The sequence below is a fragment of the Oryzias melastigma genome, linkage group LG23, assembly GCF_002922805.2.
Source record: "Oryzias melastigma strain HK-1 linkage group LG23, ASM292280v2, whole genome shotgun sequence".
In the NCBI taxonomy this organism is placed as follows: Eukaryota; Metazoa; Chordata; class Actinopteri; order Beloniformes; family Adrianichthyidae; genus Oryzias; species Oryzias melastigma.
The window spans coordinates 11,087,401-11,105,064 of record NC_050534.1 but is presented as its reverse complement, the minus strand read 5'-3'; the positions used below and the strand labels follow the sequence as shown (position 1 = coordinate 11,105,064).

The window sequence follows — 17,664 nt, the reverse complement described above, 5'->3', positions numbered from 1 at the left end:
TTTTAATTTCTAGTTATGTTTATGTAATTGAAAGCGGCGGTGTTGGTAATGATTGATTTTTCAGTACATTAGATTCTTTATTTTTTTCAATCCTATTCCACACATATGTATGGGGTCAAAAAAGGATCACATTTAAGCGAATGAAAAACCAGTTTGTACAAATGTTTTATTTTAAACTTCGGAGACAGAGTATATATATATATATATATATATATATATATATATATATACCTTTTCCAGTTTAAAATCTCCAGTTGTTCTTCCCATTAATTTCAGTTTGCTATGTTTTTAAAATTGTAATTTTTTTTACAATATCTGTTTTTCAAATGTACAACTTGTTTTTTTTTATTCAATTCAAGCTGATGCTGATTTCACCCCATACATTTCAAATAAACTTTTTTGTTTTTTATTGTCCAAACAAAACTAATATCTAAGTTTTATGATAAGTAATGATAAGATTTTTTTTAACTGTTTTGTGGTTGTTTATGGAATGTCTTTGGTTGCTAATAACTTTTTTTAAATACATATAAAACACAAAGTATTAGGAATTTTGGACTATGAGGTTGAGCTCTCACATTACATTTATATCACTCCATGAAGAAGTATTGTCAACCAAGTTACGTCAGTGAGTAAAAATCTATTCACATTGGTGATTTATTAATCAATTTTATCAACCCAGCCCTAATTATTTAGCTTTAAATTTATCTACAGTACCTAATTTTTTTTTTTTAAATATCACATATAAGTCGCACCTGAAAATAAGTATAAGTCGCACCCCCAGCCAAACAAAAACAAACCAATACTCAGTAAAATGTGAATATAGTCAAATGTAAAAATACAATTATAGCCCAAATGCTTGCTAAAATAAAAGGTAATGAAACAGTGTTCCACTAGAAGACCTGAATTATTTAAGCAAATAAATTAGTCTTATTTCACTTTAAATTCAAGTTTATGACAGAAGAATCCCGTTTTAATCTGATTTTACAAGCACACTCTACTTCTGTAAACACGTTATTTGTGACAATAAAATATCTTTGGCTTAGATTGCTGTCACAAAAAGGGGCGTGGTCTTTTTTATTAACCTGGTGACTGTTGAACTTGTAGTTTTTCAGAAACCATGTGAATGACTGTTTTGTTCATTTTATTACTCTACATTTGCAGCAACTATGGAGCCCCAAAAACTGTCTTGAAATGAGTTCAACCCAACCTAATGGGTCACACTCAATTTCTGCCTCTCTATTGTCATTGATCCTTAAGGCTCTTCTTTTTCCCTTCTTTTAATATTCCTACCAGTTTATGTGAAGAAAAAAGTAATTTATTTTCTGTTTTGCAGTTGTTGAGTCAATTCACTTTATATTTATCGCCTTGTCTCAGCACAGTGACACCCAATAATCACTACCATTTCCTCATCCCTCATCAGCGGCGTCACCCCGGCGACCTTGAGCAGCCAGCTGCCGATTGGCTCCTGTCTTACATGTGTGGAGGCTGCAAACCCCGGCACTTGGAATTAATGGACTCTTATAGAACGGGGCCTTAGAAGCAAACACACACCCACGTACAGACGCCACGCCTGCTAATAGACGGTCAATGGGAGTCACTGCCCCTATAAACCTAATTATGTGAACTAATGGCAGGCATCAACCAGGGAATGCTCTCTTTAGCACACACCGAAGGTTACGAATTCAATCAAGCAGCCCTTAAACTGGAGAGGTCACACCAACAGGTCACATCTCAGAGGAGCAGTAAATCTGCTCAAAGTGTGACTGTGGCGTGTGACTTATGACGGAGCCTGTAAAAGTGTTTGATGTGCATGTTCACCGAGGGGGAGCAAACCGACTACAAATATGTAGAGATGGGTATATAAAATGATGATAAAGACAAAAACTACTGAAAAATATCCAATGGATTTACCATGCAACTTCAGGCAAAATCCTTGACTGTGAAAGAGAACTGGACATAGTGACTCCTCCCCCTTATGTTCCAAATAGGAAGTCTCTAATGGCTCCAAGAATTCAAAATCCCATAGACTTGTATTGAGAAATAAACAGCTATTACTTAGTCTTTGTATTTGTCAGAAAAACCATCCTTGCTCCGATGTACTTTGATATATAAGTACTCGATAGTCCTAATTATATTTATTTTTTTATTTATAGCAATTTATTCAAGATAGAAAGTGACCAATCAGATGCTTTGATAAAAGCATGTGCTTCCTGCTGGCTCTCACGTTAAACATTTTAAACATTTGTTTGACAAATTAGGGTGTGGCCTTCTAACTACTTCACTACTGGTTGGCGAGAGTGGTTGCCATAGAAACGATGACTCAAGGTGCATTCACATCAGACACGTCTGGTGCGGCAGGGGCGTCAAGTTTGAATGTCAATGTACGGTTGCGATCTAAGGTTCTGCGATACAGGTGTGTCAAGGTTTACAGTCTCAGCTTTGAGTACAGGAAGATCAAAGGGTATAAATTCAATTCAATATGGCCGCTCAATGCGAGGATTTTCGTCCTGAACTTTCATCATTTAGACTTTCCCAGTTACTGTTGGGCGAAGGCGAGATACACCCTGGACAGGACGCCACCTCATCACAAAGCCTATAGAGCTGGAGCTACTGCTACATTAGCCAGCTATCCAGTTGAGATCGAATCTGGTGAATCCAGACACGGAGCCATCCATGCCGCACCTCTGTAGAGCTCTAGAAAACATATAACCCAAGCTACTCGCTGAACATCATCCATGTTTTCCATGAAGTGGCAACGAATGAAATTTGTCGGCAGTTGTTCCGCAACCAGAGTGTCAAAGAGAGGCGGCAGACAAAAATTTAAACCCTCGGTGTGAATACAGCTTCAGACTGACTCAGACCAATGACTGCTTACTGACGATCTCTGTTTCCAACATGGCAAAATGATGACGAATGAATTGCCTTCATTTGGTTGGAGCTGGAAGTAAGCCATTTTCAGTGAGTGACGTACACATATACATATACATGTTTACAAAGACTTTTCATTGACAGCGGTTGGTTGAACACTTGTATCCAAGTCCACTATGAACATAGCTTTATACGGTCAATGAGCCAAACCTAAGTTTTTCCTTTTTCCTCAGCTACGTTCAACATCTTCACCATCTTCCCAATTCAAACCACGCTGCTGGAATGAGCACAGGTGTCTCTACACACTCAAGCAAGTGAGGGTCATTTGAAAGGGTGAGGTTTTTGTTTGAACTGAACCAAGCATTAGGCTGGTTATTCGTGTTTCAGCTTAAATCAAAACAAATTTGTTTTTAAAGAAGAAGAAACATGTTTGATGTCAAACCGAGTAAAAGAATCCATTAATTAAAAGTGGAAGACTGAATAACTTGCCCAAGGTAAAACCTTTCTCCAGAAAACATCTCTTGAATTCAAATAAGTGCCTCTAATTTTTAATTTTTTTATTTTTTTGGCAGTTAAATGAAAACAAAATCCTACCAATTATCATGAATAAGCAGCTCGTATGTTTGCAGGTCAAGGGCGGAGTCTGTACCTGTGCATTTCTTCAGGCTGCCGGGGCGTTTTCCGTGCATTCCCAGTTTACAGTTGAAGTTCTCCTCCCAGAATTCAGCAAACCAAACGTTCCTCCTGTTGTTGGACAGCGAGCGGCTCCGGAAATACCGGTCAAACGCTAAATGAGGAGAAATAAAAAGAAGAAAGAAACAACTGATGAGGAAGAATTTCCCCTTAGATCGAAGCTTCACCACAGCTCCTATATCTCATTAAATATGAGCGGGGTAGCAGAGCTGAAAGGGGTAACAGAGCGTGCCGGCGCTAAGAAAAAAAGTTCACGGCTGGGTAATACTCTTTGACACACGGAGACACCTGTTAGGAGTGTGTGACTAGAAAACCAATTCCACTGGACCATTTTAAACACTTTTTTTTTCTCGAAATAATTGAACTCTTGTCTAAATTTAGAGCTACAAAACTGTTAGAATGGAAATAGTTCACTCCAAAACTAAAAATAGAATATTGGGTGTGATGTTTAGTGAGAAAATGCAGACACGCTTCTTGTAATTGCGCAGCCGTTACTGCTCAAGAATCAAATGCCTTCAGACAAACATATTCTCTCTCCCAACTCGTCAAATGGACGTAATGTTTGGGCCCCCTCTGTGCCACTTTTTGACGTTTTGGGTGTCCCCAACTCATCGTTTTTTGATGTGCTTGCCGTTCCCGTGAAATCACGGGCCACAAACCGGTATCAATCCGATGGGTACTTGATACCGGGCCACAGATGCTAATCAGGGGTCCCCAACCCTTGGGGAGCGAACCAGTACCAGTCCCGTACCGGAATGAGGACCGGTACCCTAACCCAGTACCAGTTCTGTATCTGGTACTGCATCCAATACCACGTCCCCAACCCTTGGGAGGGTTTTCCAGAGCAATACATTCTCACCCCCACCAGCCCAAATAGTAACGTATAGTTTGGGCCCCCCTGTGCCACTTTTTGTTGATTCTGGTGTCCCCAGCACATTCTTTTTTGATGTGCTGACTGTTCCCATTAAATCAGGGGTCTCCAACCTCCTAGCCAGAAACCAGTACCGGTCCTATGGTCGCTTGGTAACTGGCCACAGACAATAATACGGGGTCCCCAACCCTCGGGACACGGACCATTATCAGTCTGGTACCAGGGACGCGGACCACCCCCTCTGTGTTACTTTTTGACGTTTTGCTTTGTTATTCACAAAAGTCAGTTGCATGTTATGTCATTCTGTCTGGCAGTCACTACCATGGTCATATTTTTTCTTTTAGTCAAAATGGAAAACTCAATAAAAAATAATAATATTTAAAAAAAAATTGAAAAATCAGGGGCTGCACGGTGGCGCAGTGGTTAGCGCTCTTGCCTCACAGCGAGAAGGCCCCGGTTCGACTCCCAGCTGGGACCTTTCTGTGTGGAGTTTGCATGTTCTCCCTGTGCATGCGTGGGTTTTCACCGGGGACTCCGGCTTCCTCCCACCGTCCAAAAACATGCTTCATAGGTTGATTGGTGACTCTAAATTGCCCCTAGGTGTGAATGTGAGAGTGCATGGGTGTGTGATTGAGGCCCTGCGACAGACTGGCGACCTGTCCAGGGTGTACCCCGCCTTCGCCCTTCAGTAGCCGGGTTAGGCTCCGGCACCCCGAAAGGGACAAAGCGGTCAAGAAAATGGATGGATGGATAGAAAAATCAGAGTTTCCTGACCTCTGGGCCACGAACCAGTACCTATACTCTAACCCAGGGTTGGTCACCTGTGATATTTAACAGGCACAGCCAATACATTAAAAAACAACAATTTGGAAACACCCAAAACATCAAAAAGTGGCGCAGAGGGGGCCCAAACTCCACGTCCATATTTGACGAGTTGAGGGTGAGAATGTGTAGCTTTAGAAGCCCCACTCCAAACAACTTTATTTCTATCTTACAAACCTTCCAGTGGTCAAAAATTATGATTATGCCATTTTGGCATAAATCTAGATTATAGTTTCTCCAGAGAGGCAGGAGTTCATTAGAAATTCTCGTCTGAGTTGTGGACATAGAACAAGCCCAGCTATAGAAATTCTCTGAAATGCAACTTTCAGCTTAAACTTCTTTAAATATGTCCTCAATCATCAGAAAAATGCCACAAAACCATGTTACAAACACTATTTTCATTGTAGTGGCTCTTTAAAATACATCGGGGTTGACCTCATCTAGGTTAGCTGAAGCTCTGAAACCCAACAAGAGTGGGTGGCAAAGCTCCTGTGAAACATCACATGCAGGGTGGGGAGCCATCAGACTGACATCTGACTGTCTATAAAAGCCGACAAGAGCTGCACTGATTGATCCCACTTCTGTCACCAAAACGGATCCTGTGTATACCTGTGCAGCTTCACGGATAGGTAGACCGCTGAGAACAGAGGGTTCCCTCCCTGCGTGGCGCAACGGGGAGCACGTCATGTGGGACCGCATGCACCCCCCACTGTTACTTGCACATGTCATGATCAGAAAAAATGCTAATGCGATCATTCTTTGACTCATGCACATGTTGAAAAGAAGACAAATAGGAACGAAAATTCCATCCATCCCCAAGTTGAATGGATTGAGCACAAAAGTTTTATTTTCTAGGCCAAAATGATGATGTTTAGGTTTAAACTTTTATGTCAAATGTCATAAAGTTAAGTCTCGTTAGTAGAAATTTGTGCTCATTTGACCCATCGCCTGGGTGGAGCGGTGAGCTGCAGACACAGCTGCACTCAGGAACCATTTGGGGGTATTGGGTCCTGTTTTTAGAGATGGTGATATGACTCAACCATAGATTTGAACTCACAACCTTTAAGTCTCAGGGTGGACACTCTTCCACAAGGCCTTATAAATTTGATTCTGTAGAATCCAACCTTGATATAATTCTGATAAGTAGAGGTGAATTGGCTGAGAACTATTTCAAACATTTACAGTATTTACTTTTCTACAGAAGACCAGCTAGTTTCCTCAAGATGAAGAATTTCAATTTCTTGAGCTAATGGATGCATTTTTTGCTTGTTTTCTTAAGAAAACAACTTAATATCTTGCTATTAGGAAGGAGAAAACAAAAAATATTTTCTTGAAAGACTGAAATATAATCTTTGTTTTCTCTTTATGAAGGAATTCAGTATTTTTTATCGCAATTCATCATTTCATTTTTTGCATTCTCACTGTTTCAGGGATTTTCTTTAGTCCAATTTTGCCTTTTTTTATGTTCTGCATCCTGATTGACTGTAGAGTCCATCATTCACCTCAGTGCCATGTCTCCAGTACAGCATTGTTGACAAAGATAATCTTTGTCTTTATTCTCTAATCCTGGACTCATTTTTCAATTAATTTTGAGAGTTAAAGGAAAAAGAATGTTCATGTCCCTTTAAGAAATGTGTATAAAGTATGTAGTGAGGCAAATAACGAATATAACCTACACTCTGAACTTGGCACATTCATATTTTTGTGCTTACCACAGCTGGAAAAAAGGCGTTTCTCCCTATTTTATCATTAAAAATCATACAGTCATAGACGAACAAGGCAGGGGGTCAAAGTCAATCGCTCAAGGAGTCAAAATACAAAACACACTTTAGGTCGCAGGCTGAACAGGATAAACATTTACTGAACTCTCCATTATATTTTTAAAACTTTAAAACTGTAACTTTTTAACATAATTATGAACTAGATACTGTATATATCATTGCCTGTTATAATGTTAGTGTGAACGCTGTAAGCTGAATTTGGCCACTGAAGATGCTAGTGGTGAAAGCTGAAGATGCTGAAAGTGATAGCTAAAAACGCTGAAGCTGATAGCCAGTGAAAATATTAGCTAAATGCTAAATTAGCCCAGAAAACTGCAAAAAAGACGTAGGTAAGCCAAAACAGCTATACAGCTGACAAAATAGCTAAACTTCAAAATATCCTTAAAAAAATGAAAAATGCTTAAATTTGCCAAAAAAGCTAGCGTATAGCTAAAATATTTGCTAAACTCCAATATAACCTAAAAAACTTAAAAAGGAAACCCTAAATTAGCCTAAACAGCTAGCTTGTAGCAGAAAAATAGCTAAACTTCAAAATATCCTAAAAAAAATAAATAAATAAAAGGCATAAATATGCCAAAACAGCTACTTTGCAAATATTAACTAAACTCCAAAACAGCAAAAAAAAATTAAAAAGAAAACCTTAAATTAGCCAAAACAGCTAGCATGTAGCTAAAAAAATTGTTAAACTCCAAAATATGCTAAAAAGCTGAAAAAAAGCCTAAATCAATAAAACATCTAGTTTGTAAATATGAACTGAACTTCAAAACAAAATAAAAAACATCAGAAATTAGCCAAAACAGCTAGCATGTAGCTGAAAAATTAGATTAACTCCCGAATACCCTAAAAAATCTTAGTAAATGCCAAAATAGTTCAAAAAGCTAGCAGAATGCCTATTTTTAAAACTTTAAAACCTTAACGTTATGACATAATTATGAGTAATAAAAAAGTAGGAATATTAATTCAAAAATAATCAACTTAAACCTTAAATAACTTTCAATATCTTGCTCTCCATAAAAATATATTTTGTCAAAATTGTACAAGTTAGAAATAAGAACAAGATAAGATTGGGACATTTATAACAACAAAATGAAATGATCTGGAGGGCCGGATTTAATTACCCAGAGGGCCGGACCCGGCCCCGGGCCTTGACTTTGACACACGATCTATGGTGACAGACATCCCACTCTGACATCATTGACTGTTTATAAGAACTGGACTGAGTTGCCCCTCCCAAAAGTACCTGCTGGCTCCATGAAGAAAACTCCAATAGGTTTCTATTAAGAACTAAACATCTATTACTCAGTCATTCAATTTGTCAGAATGCGGCCCTTGAGGACTGGAGTTGCCTATCCCTGAGCTTTACTTCTTTTTCCATTTTCTTAAACAGTTGTAGTCATACCATGATTATAAGTTATTAAATCATTTTCTCGAGAAAGTCAAGGGATCATTTTGTTCTATTTTGAGAAAACACCATGTATTATCTCAAGAAAATATGCTAAAATGATTAGATGAACACGTTAGTGTCTAAAACATTTCAGTCAAACAAACAGAGGTCTGGTCATATCCATCTCTAATTTGCACGTTGAGTAATGTGTCACGTAAAATAACACAACATTGTTCCATAAATCCATGTTTTTTTTATTATTTTATATAGTGTAAATATGTTCAGGGTAATAATCTGTACCGAAAATTACTTCCTGGTCTCACTTATCTATTTTATTGCCTATGTTTAGAAGTTGTCAATTTCTTGTTTCCAGAGATTAAAATTGATGTATGCAAACCTCCAACTGAACCATTATTTGTCCAACTTTAACTCATTATTTAAAAAAGTGTCCACCCTGATGGATCAAACATTAGATAATAGTGCTCATAAATATAAATCGAGAAGAGAATAAACACATTTGTGAGTCATTATCCACAACAATCTGGGTCTGAAACAACCACGGTTGTGGATTTATTCGCTCACGTTGCTTCATGTTGCCAGTTGTTGTGAATACCATCAATCCTGACTCGGAACCACATGGTTCTATCGCCTCCTTTTACGGAAAGTGAGACTGGCTGAGCCGACCTTAAATTGTTGGCAATTCTTTTCTCTTTTCCTTACTTTGATTTCATATGGGGTCGCCTCTGGGGAGTCAATAACCTAAAAGAGAGCTCCAACGAGGAGCAGATGAGGACGCCTCCTGGAAAAAGGATTGTTCCCTAAAGGGATCAAGAGTTTCTGGTGGTTCCCATTAGTGCTGCCACAAACGATTATATTAATAGTTGATTAATCACCGATTATTTTCCCAGATTAGTCCACTAATCGGGACTGAGTAAACTGGATGTAAAACACATATCTTAACCATCATTGGCTTTAAACTAACTAAAAACTATATATATAGCACTACCAGCAATAATGATAGTGTGAATGCTGTAAGCTGAATTTGGCCACTGAAGATGCTAATTATGATAGGTGAAGATGCTGAAATTGATAGCTAAAACACAAAAGTTGATAGCTGAAATCGCTGAAGCTGATAGCCAGCTAAAATATTAGTTAAATGCCAAATTAGCCCTTAAAAAAAGCCTTAGTTAGCCAAAACAGCTAGCATGCAGTTGAAATATTAGCTAAACTTTAAAATAGCCTAAAAAACAAAAAAAAGTCTAAATTAGCCAAAATATCTTGCATGCAGCTGAAATATTAGCTAAACTCAAAATTAGCTTAAAAAAGTGAAAAAATCCTAAATTAGCCAAAATAGCTAACATCCAGCTGAAATAGCTAAACTCCAAATGAGCCTATAAAGCAAAACAAAAAAAATCCTAAATTCGCCCTATTAGCTAGCATGTAGCTGAAATTTTAGTTAAACTCCAAAATAGTATAAAAAACCTTAATAAATGCCACAATAGTCCAAAAAGCTAACAGAATGCCATTAAAACTTTCAACTTTACCACACTTTGACTCCATATTAAACAGGCGTGGGTGAAAAACAAAGAATCAAACTAGGGAAAAACTGCTCAGATTGACGGATAAACACAATCAAGACTTCGCACTGAAGTTGAACCTGGAGTGTGGGTATGATGATGAGGATGATGATGATCAGCTGTGCATGTAGAAGACTGAAGTGGTGGCTGATGGGAGTTGTAGTGAGGAAGGTGCTGAGGATGGTTAGTACTCAGGAGAGGGGTCCCTCTGGTGGTCGGAGGAGGAAATGGCTGAGTGAGTCCTGACATAGCGATACGCATTGTATCGTGTTATATGTATCGCGATATGTATCGTATCTCCAGTCTTGCCTATACACACCCACAAGTACATTAAGCCCAAAAACGGACTTAAAAACTTAAATAGCGAAAGTGTTTTGTGTTTAATTTCAAAGACAAAAGCTCAAAATACACATGTACTTGGATTTTCTACTGGAAGTGGTCGGTGTAAACGTAGCATTAGGCGTGTCCTTACCGTCCACGGATGCTCGTTTGGGAAGAATAGTGATGGCACCTTCCGCGACTCTTTCCTGACCAATCACAGGAGAAATCTTGGATCCCCAGCTGTCTGATCCCACCCACAGGAAGTGACCCGTCTGATTGTTTCTCTTTGCTGCATCAAGAACTCGTCTGATTGAAGACAAAGAAGTGAATTAAGGATTGTAGTTCTCATAAATCAAGGTTTTTCAGACAATCATCTCTGCAACTGGATTTAAAAGCACGAACCGTATGTCGTCTTCATTTGCAAACATGATGATGGCGCGGGCGTTTGAGGTCTCCAGCAGCCTCTTGATGATCTTGTCAAACTCTCCCGGTCTGGGTTCCCTCGGGATTTTCAGGGACTGTGCAATGCATACACCGCCTGCAAGTAAAAAGAGAAACAGGGACAGAATAAATCACTTGTTTTGGCGTCAGCAGTTTGCACTCTTCATGTACTCTCTTTCTTGGACCCAGTACAGTTGGCCTACTGTCCTGGGCTTTCAAATGAAATCTTCTCACCGCCTCAGAAAGTCAACTCTCATCTGGAAAAGCGGGTCAAGCTGTCAGACTCTTTGTTTGCTCGCTTCTCCGGCGTGTTGAACAAGACTCAGTCAGCACTGTTGAGTGAGACACTCCACAAAAACACAGGTGGAGTCCTCCTCAGCTACCTGGATTATCGACTATATGACAGATCCGTCAGTTGCTGAAACAGGAGTTGGGCGACTGGAAATACTATGATACCATTCAAACCTTACACTTCACATTTTACTAGTTTTGGCATAAAGACCTACTGTACTCTGATAACATCTTTTTAACGTGTTCTTGTGGCATTTTTCTGATGGAGGACATATTAAGAAAATTAAACTCAAATTGCATTTCTGTGTATTTCTTTATTCAAATCATTGTGAATCAGGAGCAGTTTGATAAAGAGCATATTTGTTACATAGAAATTATGATGAGTTTCCACTTGTACGTTTTCATTGTCTGAGCTTGGATAGTTTTAAAATGTATTGTCATTTTTGTTGCACCGATATGTTACGTTGGGGTTGTGACGAGCTGTAAGCTAGTGGGAAAGAATGTAAACAGAGAACTCTCAGCAATGGTGAGGGGAAGGGGGGCAGTATTGATTGGTGATACCACATTTTACAATATTTGTTATGGTACTGATTACTTTTTGCCTAAAATATTCAATACCAATAACTGATACAGATTACTCTTTGCATGAAGTATTCAAGACCACTTACTTTTTGCACAGAATATTTGACATGAATTACTTTCTGCATGACACAATAGATACCAATTACCGATACTGATTACTTTTTGCATGAAGTATTCAATACCGATTACTGATGCCGATTATTTTTTCCAAAAATATTAAATACCAACTACCAATACTAATTGCTTTTTGCATAAAGCATTCAATACCAATTACTTTTTGGATAAAATTTTCAATACTAATTACCAAAACAATTACTGCTTTCATAAAATATTCAGTACCAATTACTGATGTGGATTACTTTTTGCATGAAATATTCAATATCAATTACGATACGATTAATTTTTTCATAAAAATCTGATACCAATTACCGATACGATTACTTTTTGCATTAAAAATCAATACCGATTACAATTACTTTTATATAAAATACTTAATACAAATGCAATTACGATACAATTACTGTTTTATGTATAAAATATTCAATATCAGTTACTGATATCGATTAATTTAGCATAAAACTGTCGATACTATCTACAGATACAATTACTTTTTGCATAAGATATTTGATACCAATTACTGATACAATTACTGGTCATTTTTTTTTTTTTTTTCTCAAGTCTAACATTTGTGATCCTAAAAACAACTACCATCAAAAACTCTACAATTGTAATACAAAACAATTGTTTCTAAAATCACCCACTCATGTTGTTGCTAGGGGTAACATGCACATCTTCCGGTTCCAGTTCACGAGCCAGCTGACGTGTGTTTTCAACTTCCCTCAACTCTTTGTCTTTTCAAAGTCGCATACAAGCGACTTTAATCACAAAGCTACTGCTAAACAACTTGTGCTTCCTCTGGTCTTGAGACTGATGGAGCATTTAAATATCCTGTGGGCTGATGGGTTACCAACAGTTGCTAAAAATGATACTTGCACTTGAATTTTCTCATTCATTAATTCAAAATTGGTGATGTACGATATCAATACTTTGATGCTTTAATACTGCCATCATTACTCCACACTAATGGTTCTGCTCACAACTTAGATGTGAATTTCTAATAAACTCCTGCCACTCTATAGAAACTATGTCCTAGAAAACAACACCGCTTTTTTTTTTTTAATTTGGCTAAAAACGGCACAATCATAATTAAAAGACCACCTTGAATGATTTTACTATAGATTAAATATGATTGGAGTGTGTCTTTAAGAGTTTCGGAATGTGTAATTGGGTGTAGATGCACTGGTTTGGGAATAATGTGGCAGCAAATATTTGAAAAATAAAAATAGATAAATGTAGCTCTACCAATCTGAGAGGAAGAGGCTGATCTTTTCTGATAAAAGCTCCAAGCTTTTACCAAGAAACTGCATTCCCACCAGTGACGAGTGACGCATGTGTTTGCTTTTTTTTTCTCCGTCTTCCTTATGGAAACACAAACAGCAGCTGCAAGTTGACGTGCATGTTTGTGAAGTGCCAGCTTCCTTAATTAAACCACCAGCGTTCTGTCTAACTGCAGTCTGATGTGGTTAAAAACAGTCAATTTTACTCATTTTCAGTCTGAATTATTCCTTTCTTTTTAAATTCCACTGGGTAATCTTCTAAATCGAGACATTATTTCTGGGCTTTGCACTAAACTAGACTCACTATGAATTTCTGCACGTTCACACCTTTTCAAAATAAAAGCCAATACAACATTTATTGTTATCTGAGAACAAGCTGTAGAGATAGCGGCTGCTGTTTATCCCTTGGATTATGAACAAACCTTATAATAGTGTGCTGCATTTTGGGTACTGCTGTCATGCTATACAAACGCTATATGTGAAAGGTGTTAAAATATTTAAAGTTTTATAAAGTCCCAACTTTAAAAAAAAGAAGAAAAATATTGTCTGCGATACCTTCTTGGGATATATCGCGATACACGTTGCACCATGCCATGTTTTTGGGATATGTATCATGTTGCCAGACTGTTGACAATACACACTTCTACTACATAGAGACCAAAAATTGACTTAAAACTTCCAAAGCTACATGCAAGCTATATGTGGAAAGAAAATAGCAATAAAGTTGCTAAATAAAATGCACATTTTACAAAATGACCCAAGAGTTATGGACTTTTTTAAATATTTTTCTCTTTTTTTTGCAGATATTTCTTCATATTATTACTTACGAATAGTTTCAAATAACAACACAATTAAACTGATTAAAGATTGAATAAATCTAAAAAAGATTAAACGATTGAAGGTTAAAAAAAGAGATTTTCATGAACAAAAGAAAAAACAGGAAACAAACAAAAAAGTCATAAAATGTCACACAAGCATAAGGTAATCAAACCCACAATGACAGAGGACCAAAACGCTTGTATCCTAGTGGGAGGAGACAAAGTAAAAGGTCAAAGATGTAAGAAAGAAAGAAAGAAAAATAGAAAGAAGTGAAAGGAAGAAAGCAAAAGAATCAGAGGATTATAGTAAAAATAGAAGGCCTAAATCAGGGGTTTGACTCCAACTTTCAACACTTAGAGAGCCATTTGGGCTGATTTCTCACTCAACACAACATTTTTCACCTTTTAGAAAAGCAAAACACTAATTTGCATCACTGTTTGTGAATGAGTCGAATAAAGTCTTAGTTAGTTTACTGTTTAATCTTTTCCATTTTGTTGCTTTTAAGATTTAAAACTTTATTTTTCTTTAATCAGAGAGCCACAATGAAGAGCTAAAGGAGCCACGTGTGGCTCCAGAGCTTCAGCTTGCAGAGCCCTGACCTATAAAGAAGCAGTAAATGTGGTTAAAAAAAACAAACTAAAAATTGCTGCAAAATGAAGACAAAAAGAAAGGTGAAACTCTACATATATGAGAAAATATTTGAAAAAATACATGGGAGGAGTTCAGGATTTATAAATCGAATTAACATGGAAATTATAGTTCTTTATTTATTTGTACAGGAGTAATATAGTATAAACTGTAGTAGTCATTGTGCCTGTTTTTGTCAGACATATTTGTGATTTAGAGTTCCACACATCGGGATTAACATTAATCTCAATTTAATCCACTGAAGATCTGAAGCGTTTTTTGGCTTCCTTGTGTGACATCCCCAACCCAGATTAGAAGTTTTGTTTGCATCTGTGAGCAATGTGCCGTTCACTGCTGGCACACACATGACGCGGCGTGTTCCCGTGTTCTCACCCAATCGTCACGCATGCGAGTGTGATCCGGAGGATGAACGCATCCCGCTTCAGCCTGAGCCTGTTCCAGCCCATTTATCCAACATCTGTACAGGCTGTCGCGTTCCCTCTATCAGAATGCCTAATCACATAAACTCATATGAAAGTGCATGCGCATGACTGCTAAAACAAATACTCATTAGCTTCAAATTAAAAGCCTCTTAAGGCTAATCACTGAAGTGACAAAATCAGCACAGACACCCCATTATAACACCCCTGATACTGAATTACTCCAATTTATAATCAGTTCTCCTTTTTTTAAACATTAAAAATGTATCTGTGTACTTTTCTCTAATTCTATTTATTTTTTTCATTATTTTATTATGTTTTATTTAAGACTTTAAATAAATTTGATTTTGTTTTTTGACAACAATCCACTAATTCAAGCTATTTGATCAAATCAGACCCATTCAAAAGATTATTTTGCCAGAAGGTAAAAACAAAAACACTGCAGTGAAAAGTAGATCTGGATGATACTGATTCAATACTGATCAATATCGCAAATATCAATACCAATATCAATATTTTTTGTAAATGCGATGGATGTGAAATGAAACTCAAAGTTTAAATTGTTTTTAACCATTGTGTTACTTGATAAACATAAAAACAAATTTGGACAATATTTTATTTATTTATCTATTAAATGGAAAATAGTTGATATCAAATATAGTTGATTTTATATATATTTATAGTTTAGATTATACTTCTAGTTTTTATAAAAAAAAAAAAGTTGAAAATTGTCAAGTTTTTGCAGATACAGAAAAGTTTTAAACAAGAGTGGAAATATCAATATGTGCGGATTATTGAGATCAATATTATTTGAATTGATCTGCCCAGCACTAGTAAAAAGTAACACGTAACTCTGTTAACACTCTGATTATAATTGTTGCCAAAGTATTGTTCGTTAAATGTGTGTATCGGTAAAAAAATTTCGTATCTGACAAAAAAAAAAAAAAAGTCAATTTTTTAAACAGTTTTGTCCATGTGTGAAATATTGCGTGCACATATTAGGCTATAGTCGTATATCCCAAGATGGGATATACAACCTGAATGCAAGTTTTTCAGCGAATTTCCCAGGTGGACACTTGGCAGCATTTGTAATCAAGAATCAGCAATGTTTTAAGAAAAAGTTAAATTTTTACCATTTTTTTCTAAAAGTTATCTTTGATCAATGCTCGATGTGGTTGTTTAACCAGGGTGGGTCCCATTGAGATTTAAAACCTGTTTTTCAAGGAATTCCTGGGAAAGAATCAATACAACAGTCAGGTGGGCACAGAGCGGATTCCTGGTGGACAGCAGCTCTGATTGGACGATGTGTAAATGTCTCCGGACGGAGGTCTTCCACATTAAATGCCACCAGCTGCTAGGTCAGGGGGTATTAGATAGTGGCCCATTCTACACGTCAGATGGCCGACGTCTACGTTCATGTCCCCATGCCAACGATTTTCAAAGAATGAAATCTTGAAGATTCTGCCGATGCCTTCCCATCTCAGCATGGCGGTAGCATTTGTAAATACAGCATAAGCCCAAGCATTAATATAAAAGACAAAACCCAAGTTATAAGTACAAATTTGTATGCTTCTCAATAGGTGCACCGCTGATATCCATGTCAATATCCATTTTATGGATTGTATGGTTTATTATTTTTATGTTTTTATCTCGTCTATCTTTTAGCGTTTCCTTTATTTTCTATTTTTATGTCAGCCCTATTCTCTAATGTGTCTTATGACTTTTTAGTGTTTTAACTAATGTTTATATATGTCTATATTTGTTTAGCACTTTGTGTTCAACAGCATGTTGATGAAAAGTGCTATATAAATAAAATGTTTGATCACATACCATCTGTCGGGGTACCTTCCACCATTTCGCCAAACATTGTAACAGACAAATCCATTATTACAAGTACCAAACCTTTATATAGTGAGAGTATACTTTTGGAACAAATCTAACTTCACAGATTACCTTTTGATATATTGTAAAGGTGTTCCCAGTGAACTTTTAATTACGGTATTTCCCTGTTTATTTGGATTCCTTTATTCACGGTTTCGCACGGTTTCGTGCGCCCATCCCCCTCCTTTCTTCATACCCCTGCATGGAGAAATGCCATCAGCTAACCCAGAAGCGGTCGATGAGTATGATGAGTATGAGTTTTTGATGAGTATGGATCGGTAACAGACATCCTTCAGGCGCGGGTTTCAGGGGTAGTCAGCATATTCGCGGATTCCTCCGGTCCCAAACCCGCGAATAGGGGTGGAGAACGCTGTGATTGCTTCTAATCAAAAAAAAAAAAACTGTGTAGTTTTCTAGGTTATAGTTTTTGGAAGTTCATCAAAAGTTCCTATCTGAGTTGTGGGCATGGCTGTTGGCGGGAGTAAACCCATCCCCCACGCCATCCCTGTTGCTGTGTTTTTTTACGCTCTCTCCTGCTAGCTTAGAAATCCTTATGCCTCCATCGGAAAAGTACCGGTCGTCTACAAATGGAGCAGAGCAGGAAAATTATGCCCCACAGATTCTCTTTTACATAACAAATCTTTTTCAGACGTCATTTTTTTTCATCTGTTGCTGATTCACAATTATTTAAGTAAAGAAATACTCAGAAATATAGTTTTAATCTTAATTTTCTTTATAAATGTCCTCCATCGTCAGAAAAATGCCAGAAGAACATGTTCAAAACACCATTTTTATTTTGAAAAAAGAACTTTTAAAAACACAGACGTTTACCCACAAAGCAGTCTATTAAGATTTATAAGCCGATACAA

General features: G+C 37.2%; 1 protein-coding gene and 1 long non-coding RNA gene across 13 annotated transcripts in view; one reads left to right on the top strand and one right to left on the bottom strand.

Moving 5' to 3' along the window:
• Window positions 1-17,664, bottom strand: part of grm8a (glutamate receptor, metabotropic 8a) — a 349,513-nt gene that overhangs the window by 91,913 nt on the left and 239,936 nt on the right. For all 11 annotated transcript variants that reach the window (XM_036210217.1, XM_036210211.1, XM_036210215.1 and 8 more), the window contains 3 exons: window positions 10,720-10,855; window positions 10,469-10,623; window positions 3,518-3,655 (listed from right to left, as the gene is read on the bottom strand). In XM_036210217.1, coding sequence (XP_036066110.1) covers window positions 3,518-3,655; window positions 10,469-10,623; window positions 10,720-10,855 — 429 coding nt within the window. The remainder of the gene's footprint in view (window positions 1-3,517; window positions 3,656-10,468; window positions 10,624-10,719; window positions 10,856-17,664) is intronic.
• LOC118598068 lies at window positions 2,809-3,954 on the top strand. 2 transcript variants are annotated; one of them, XR_004947156.1, is made up of 3 exons: window positions 2,809-2,958; window positions 3,102-3,362; window positions 3,498-3,954. It is a non-coding gene; the product is annotated as an uncharacterized LOC118598068 (long non-coding RNA). The 2 variants fall into 2 exon arrangements; XR_004947155.1 differs by having other exon boundaries at window positions 3,102-3,954.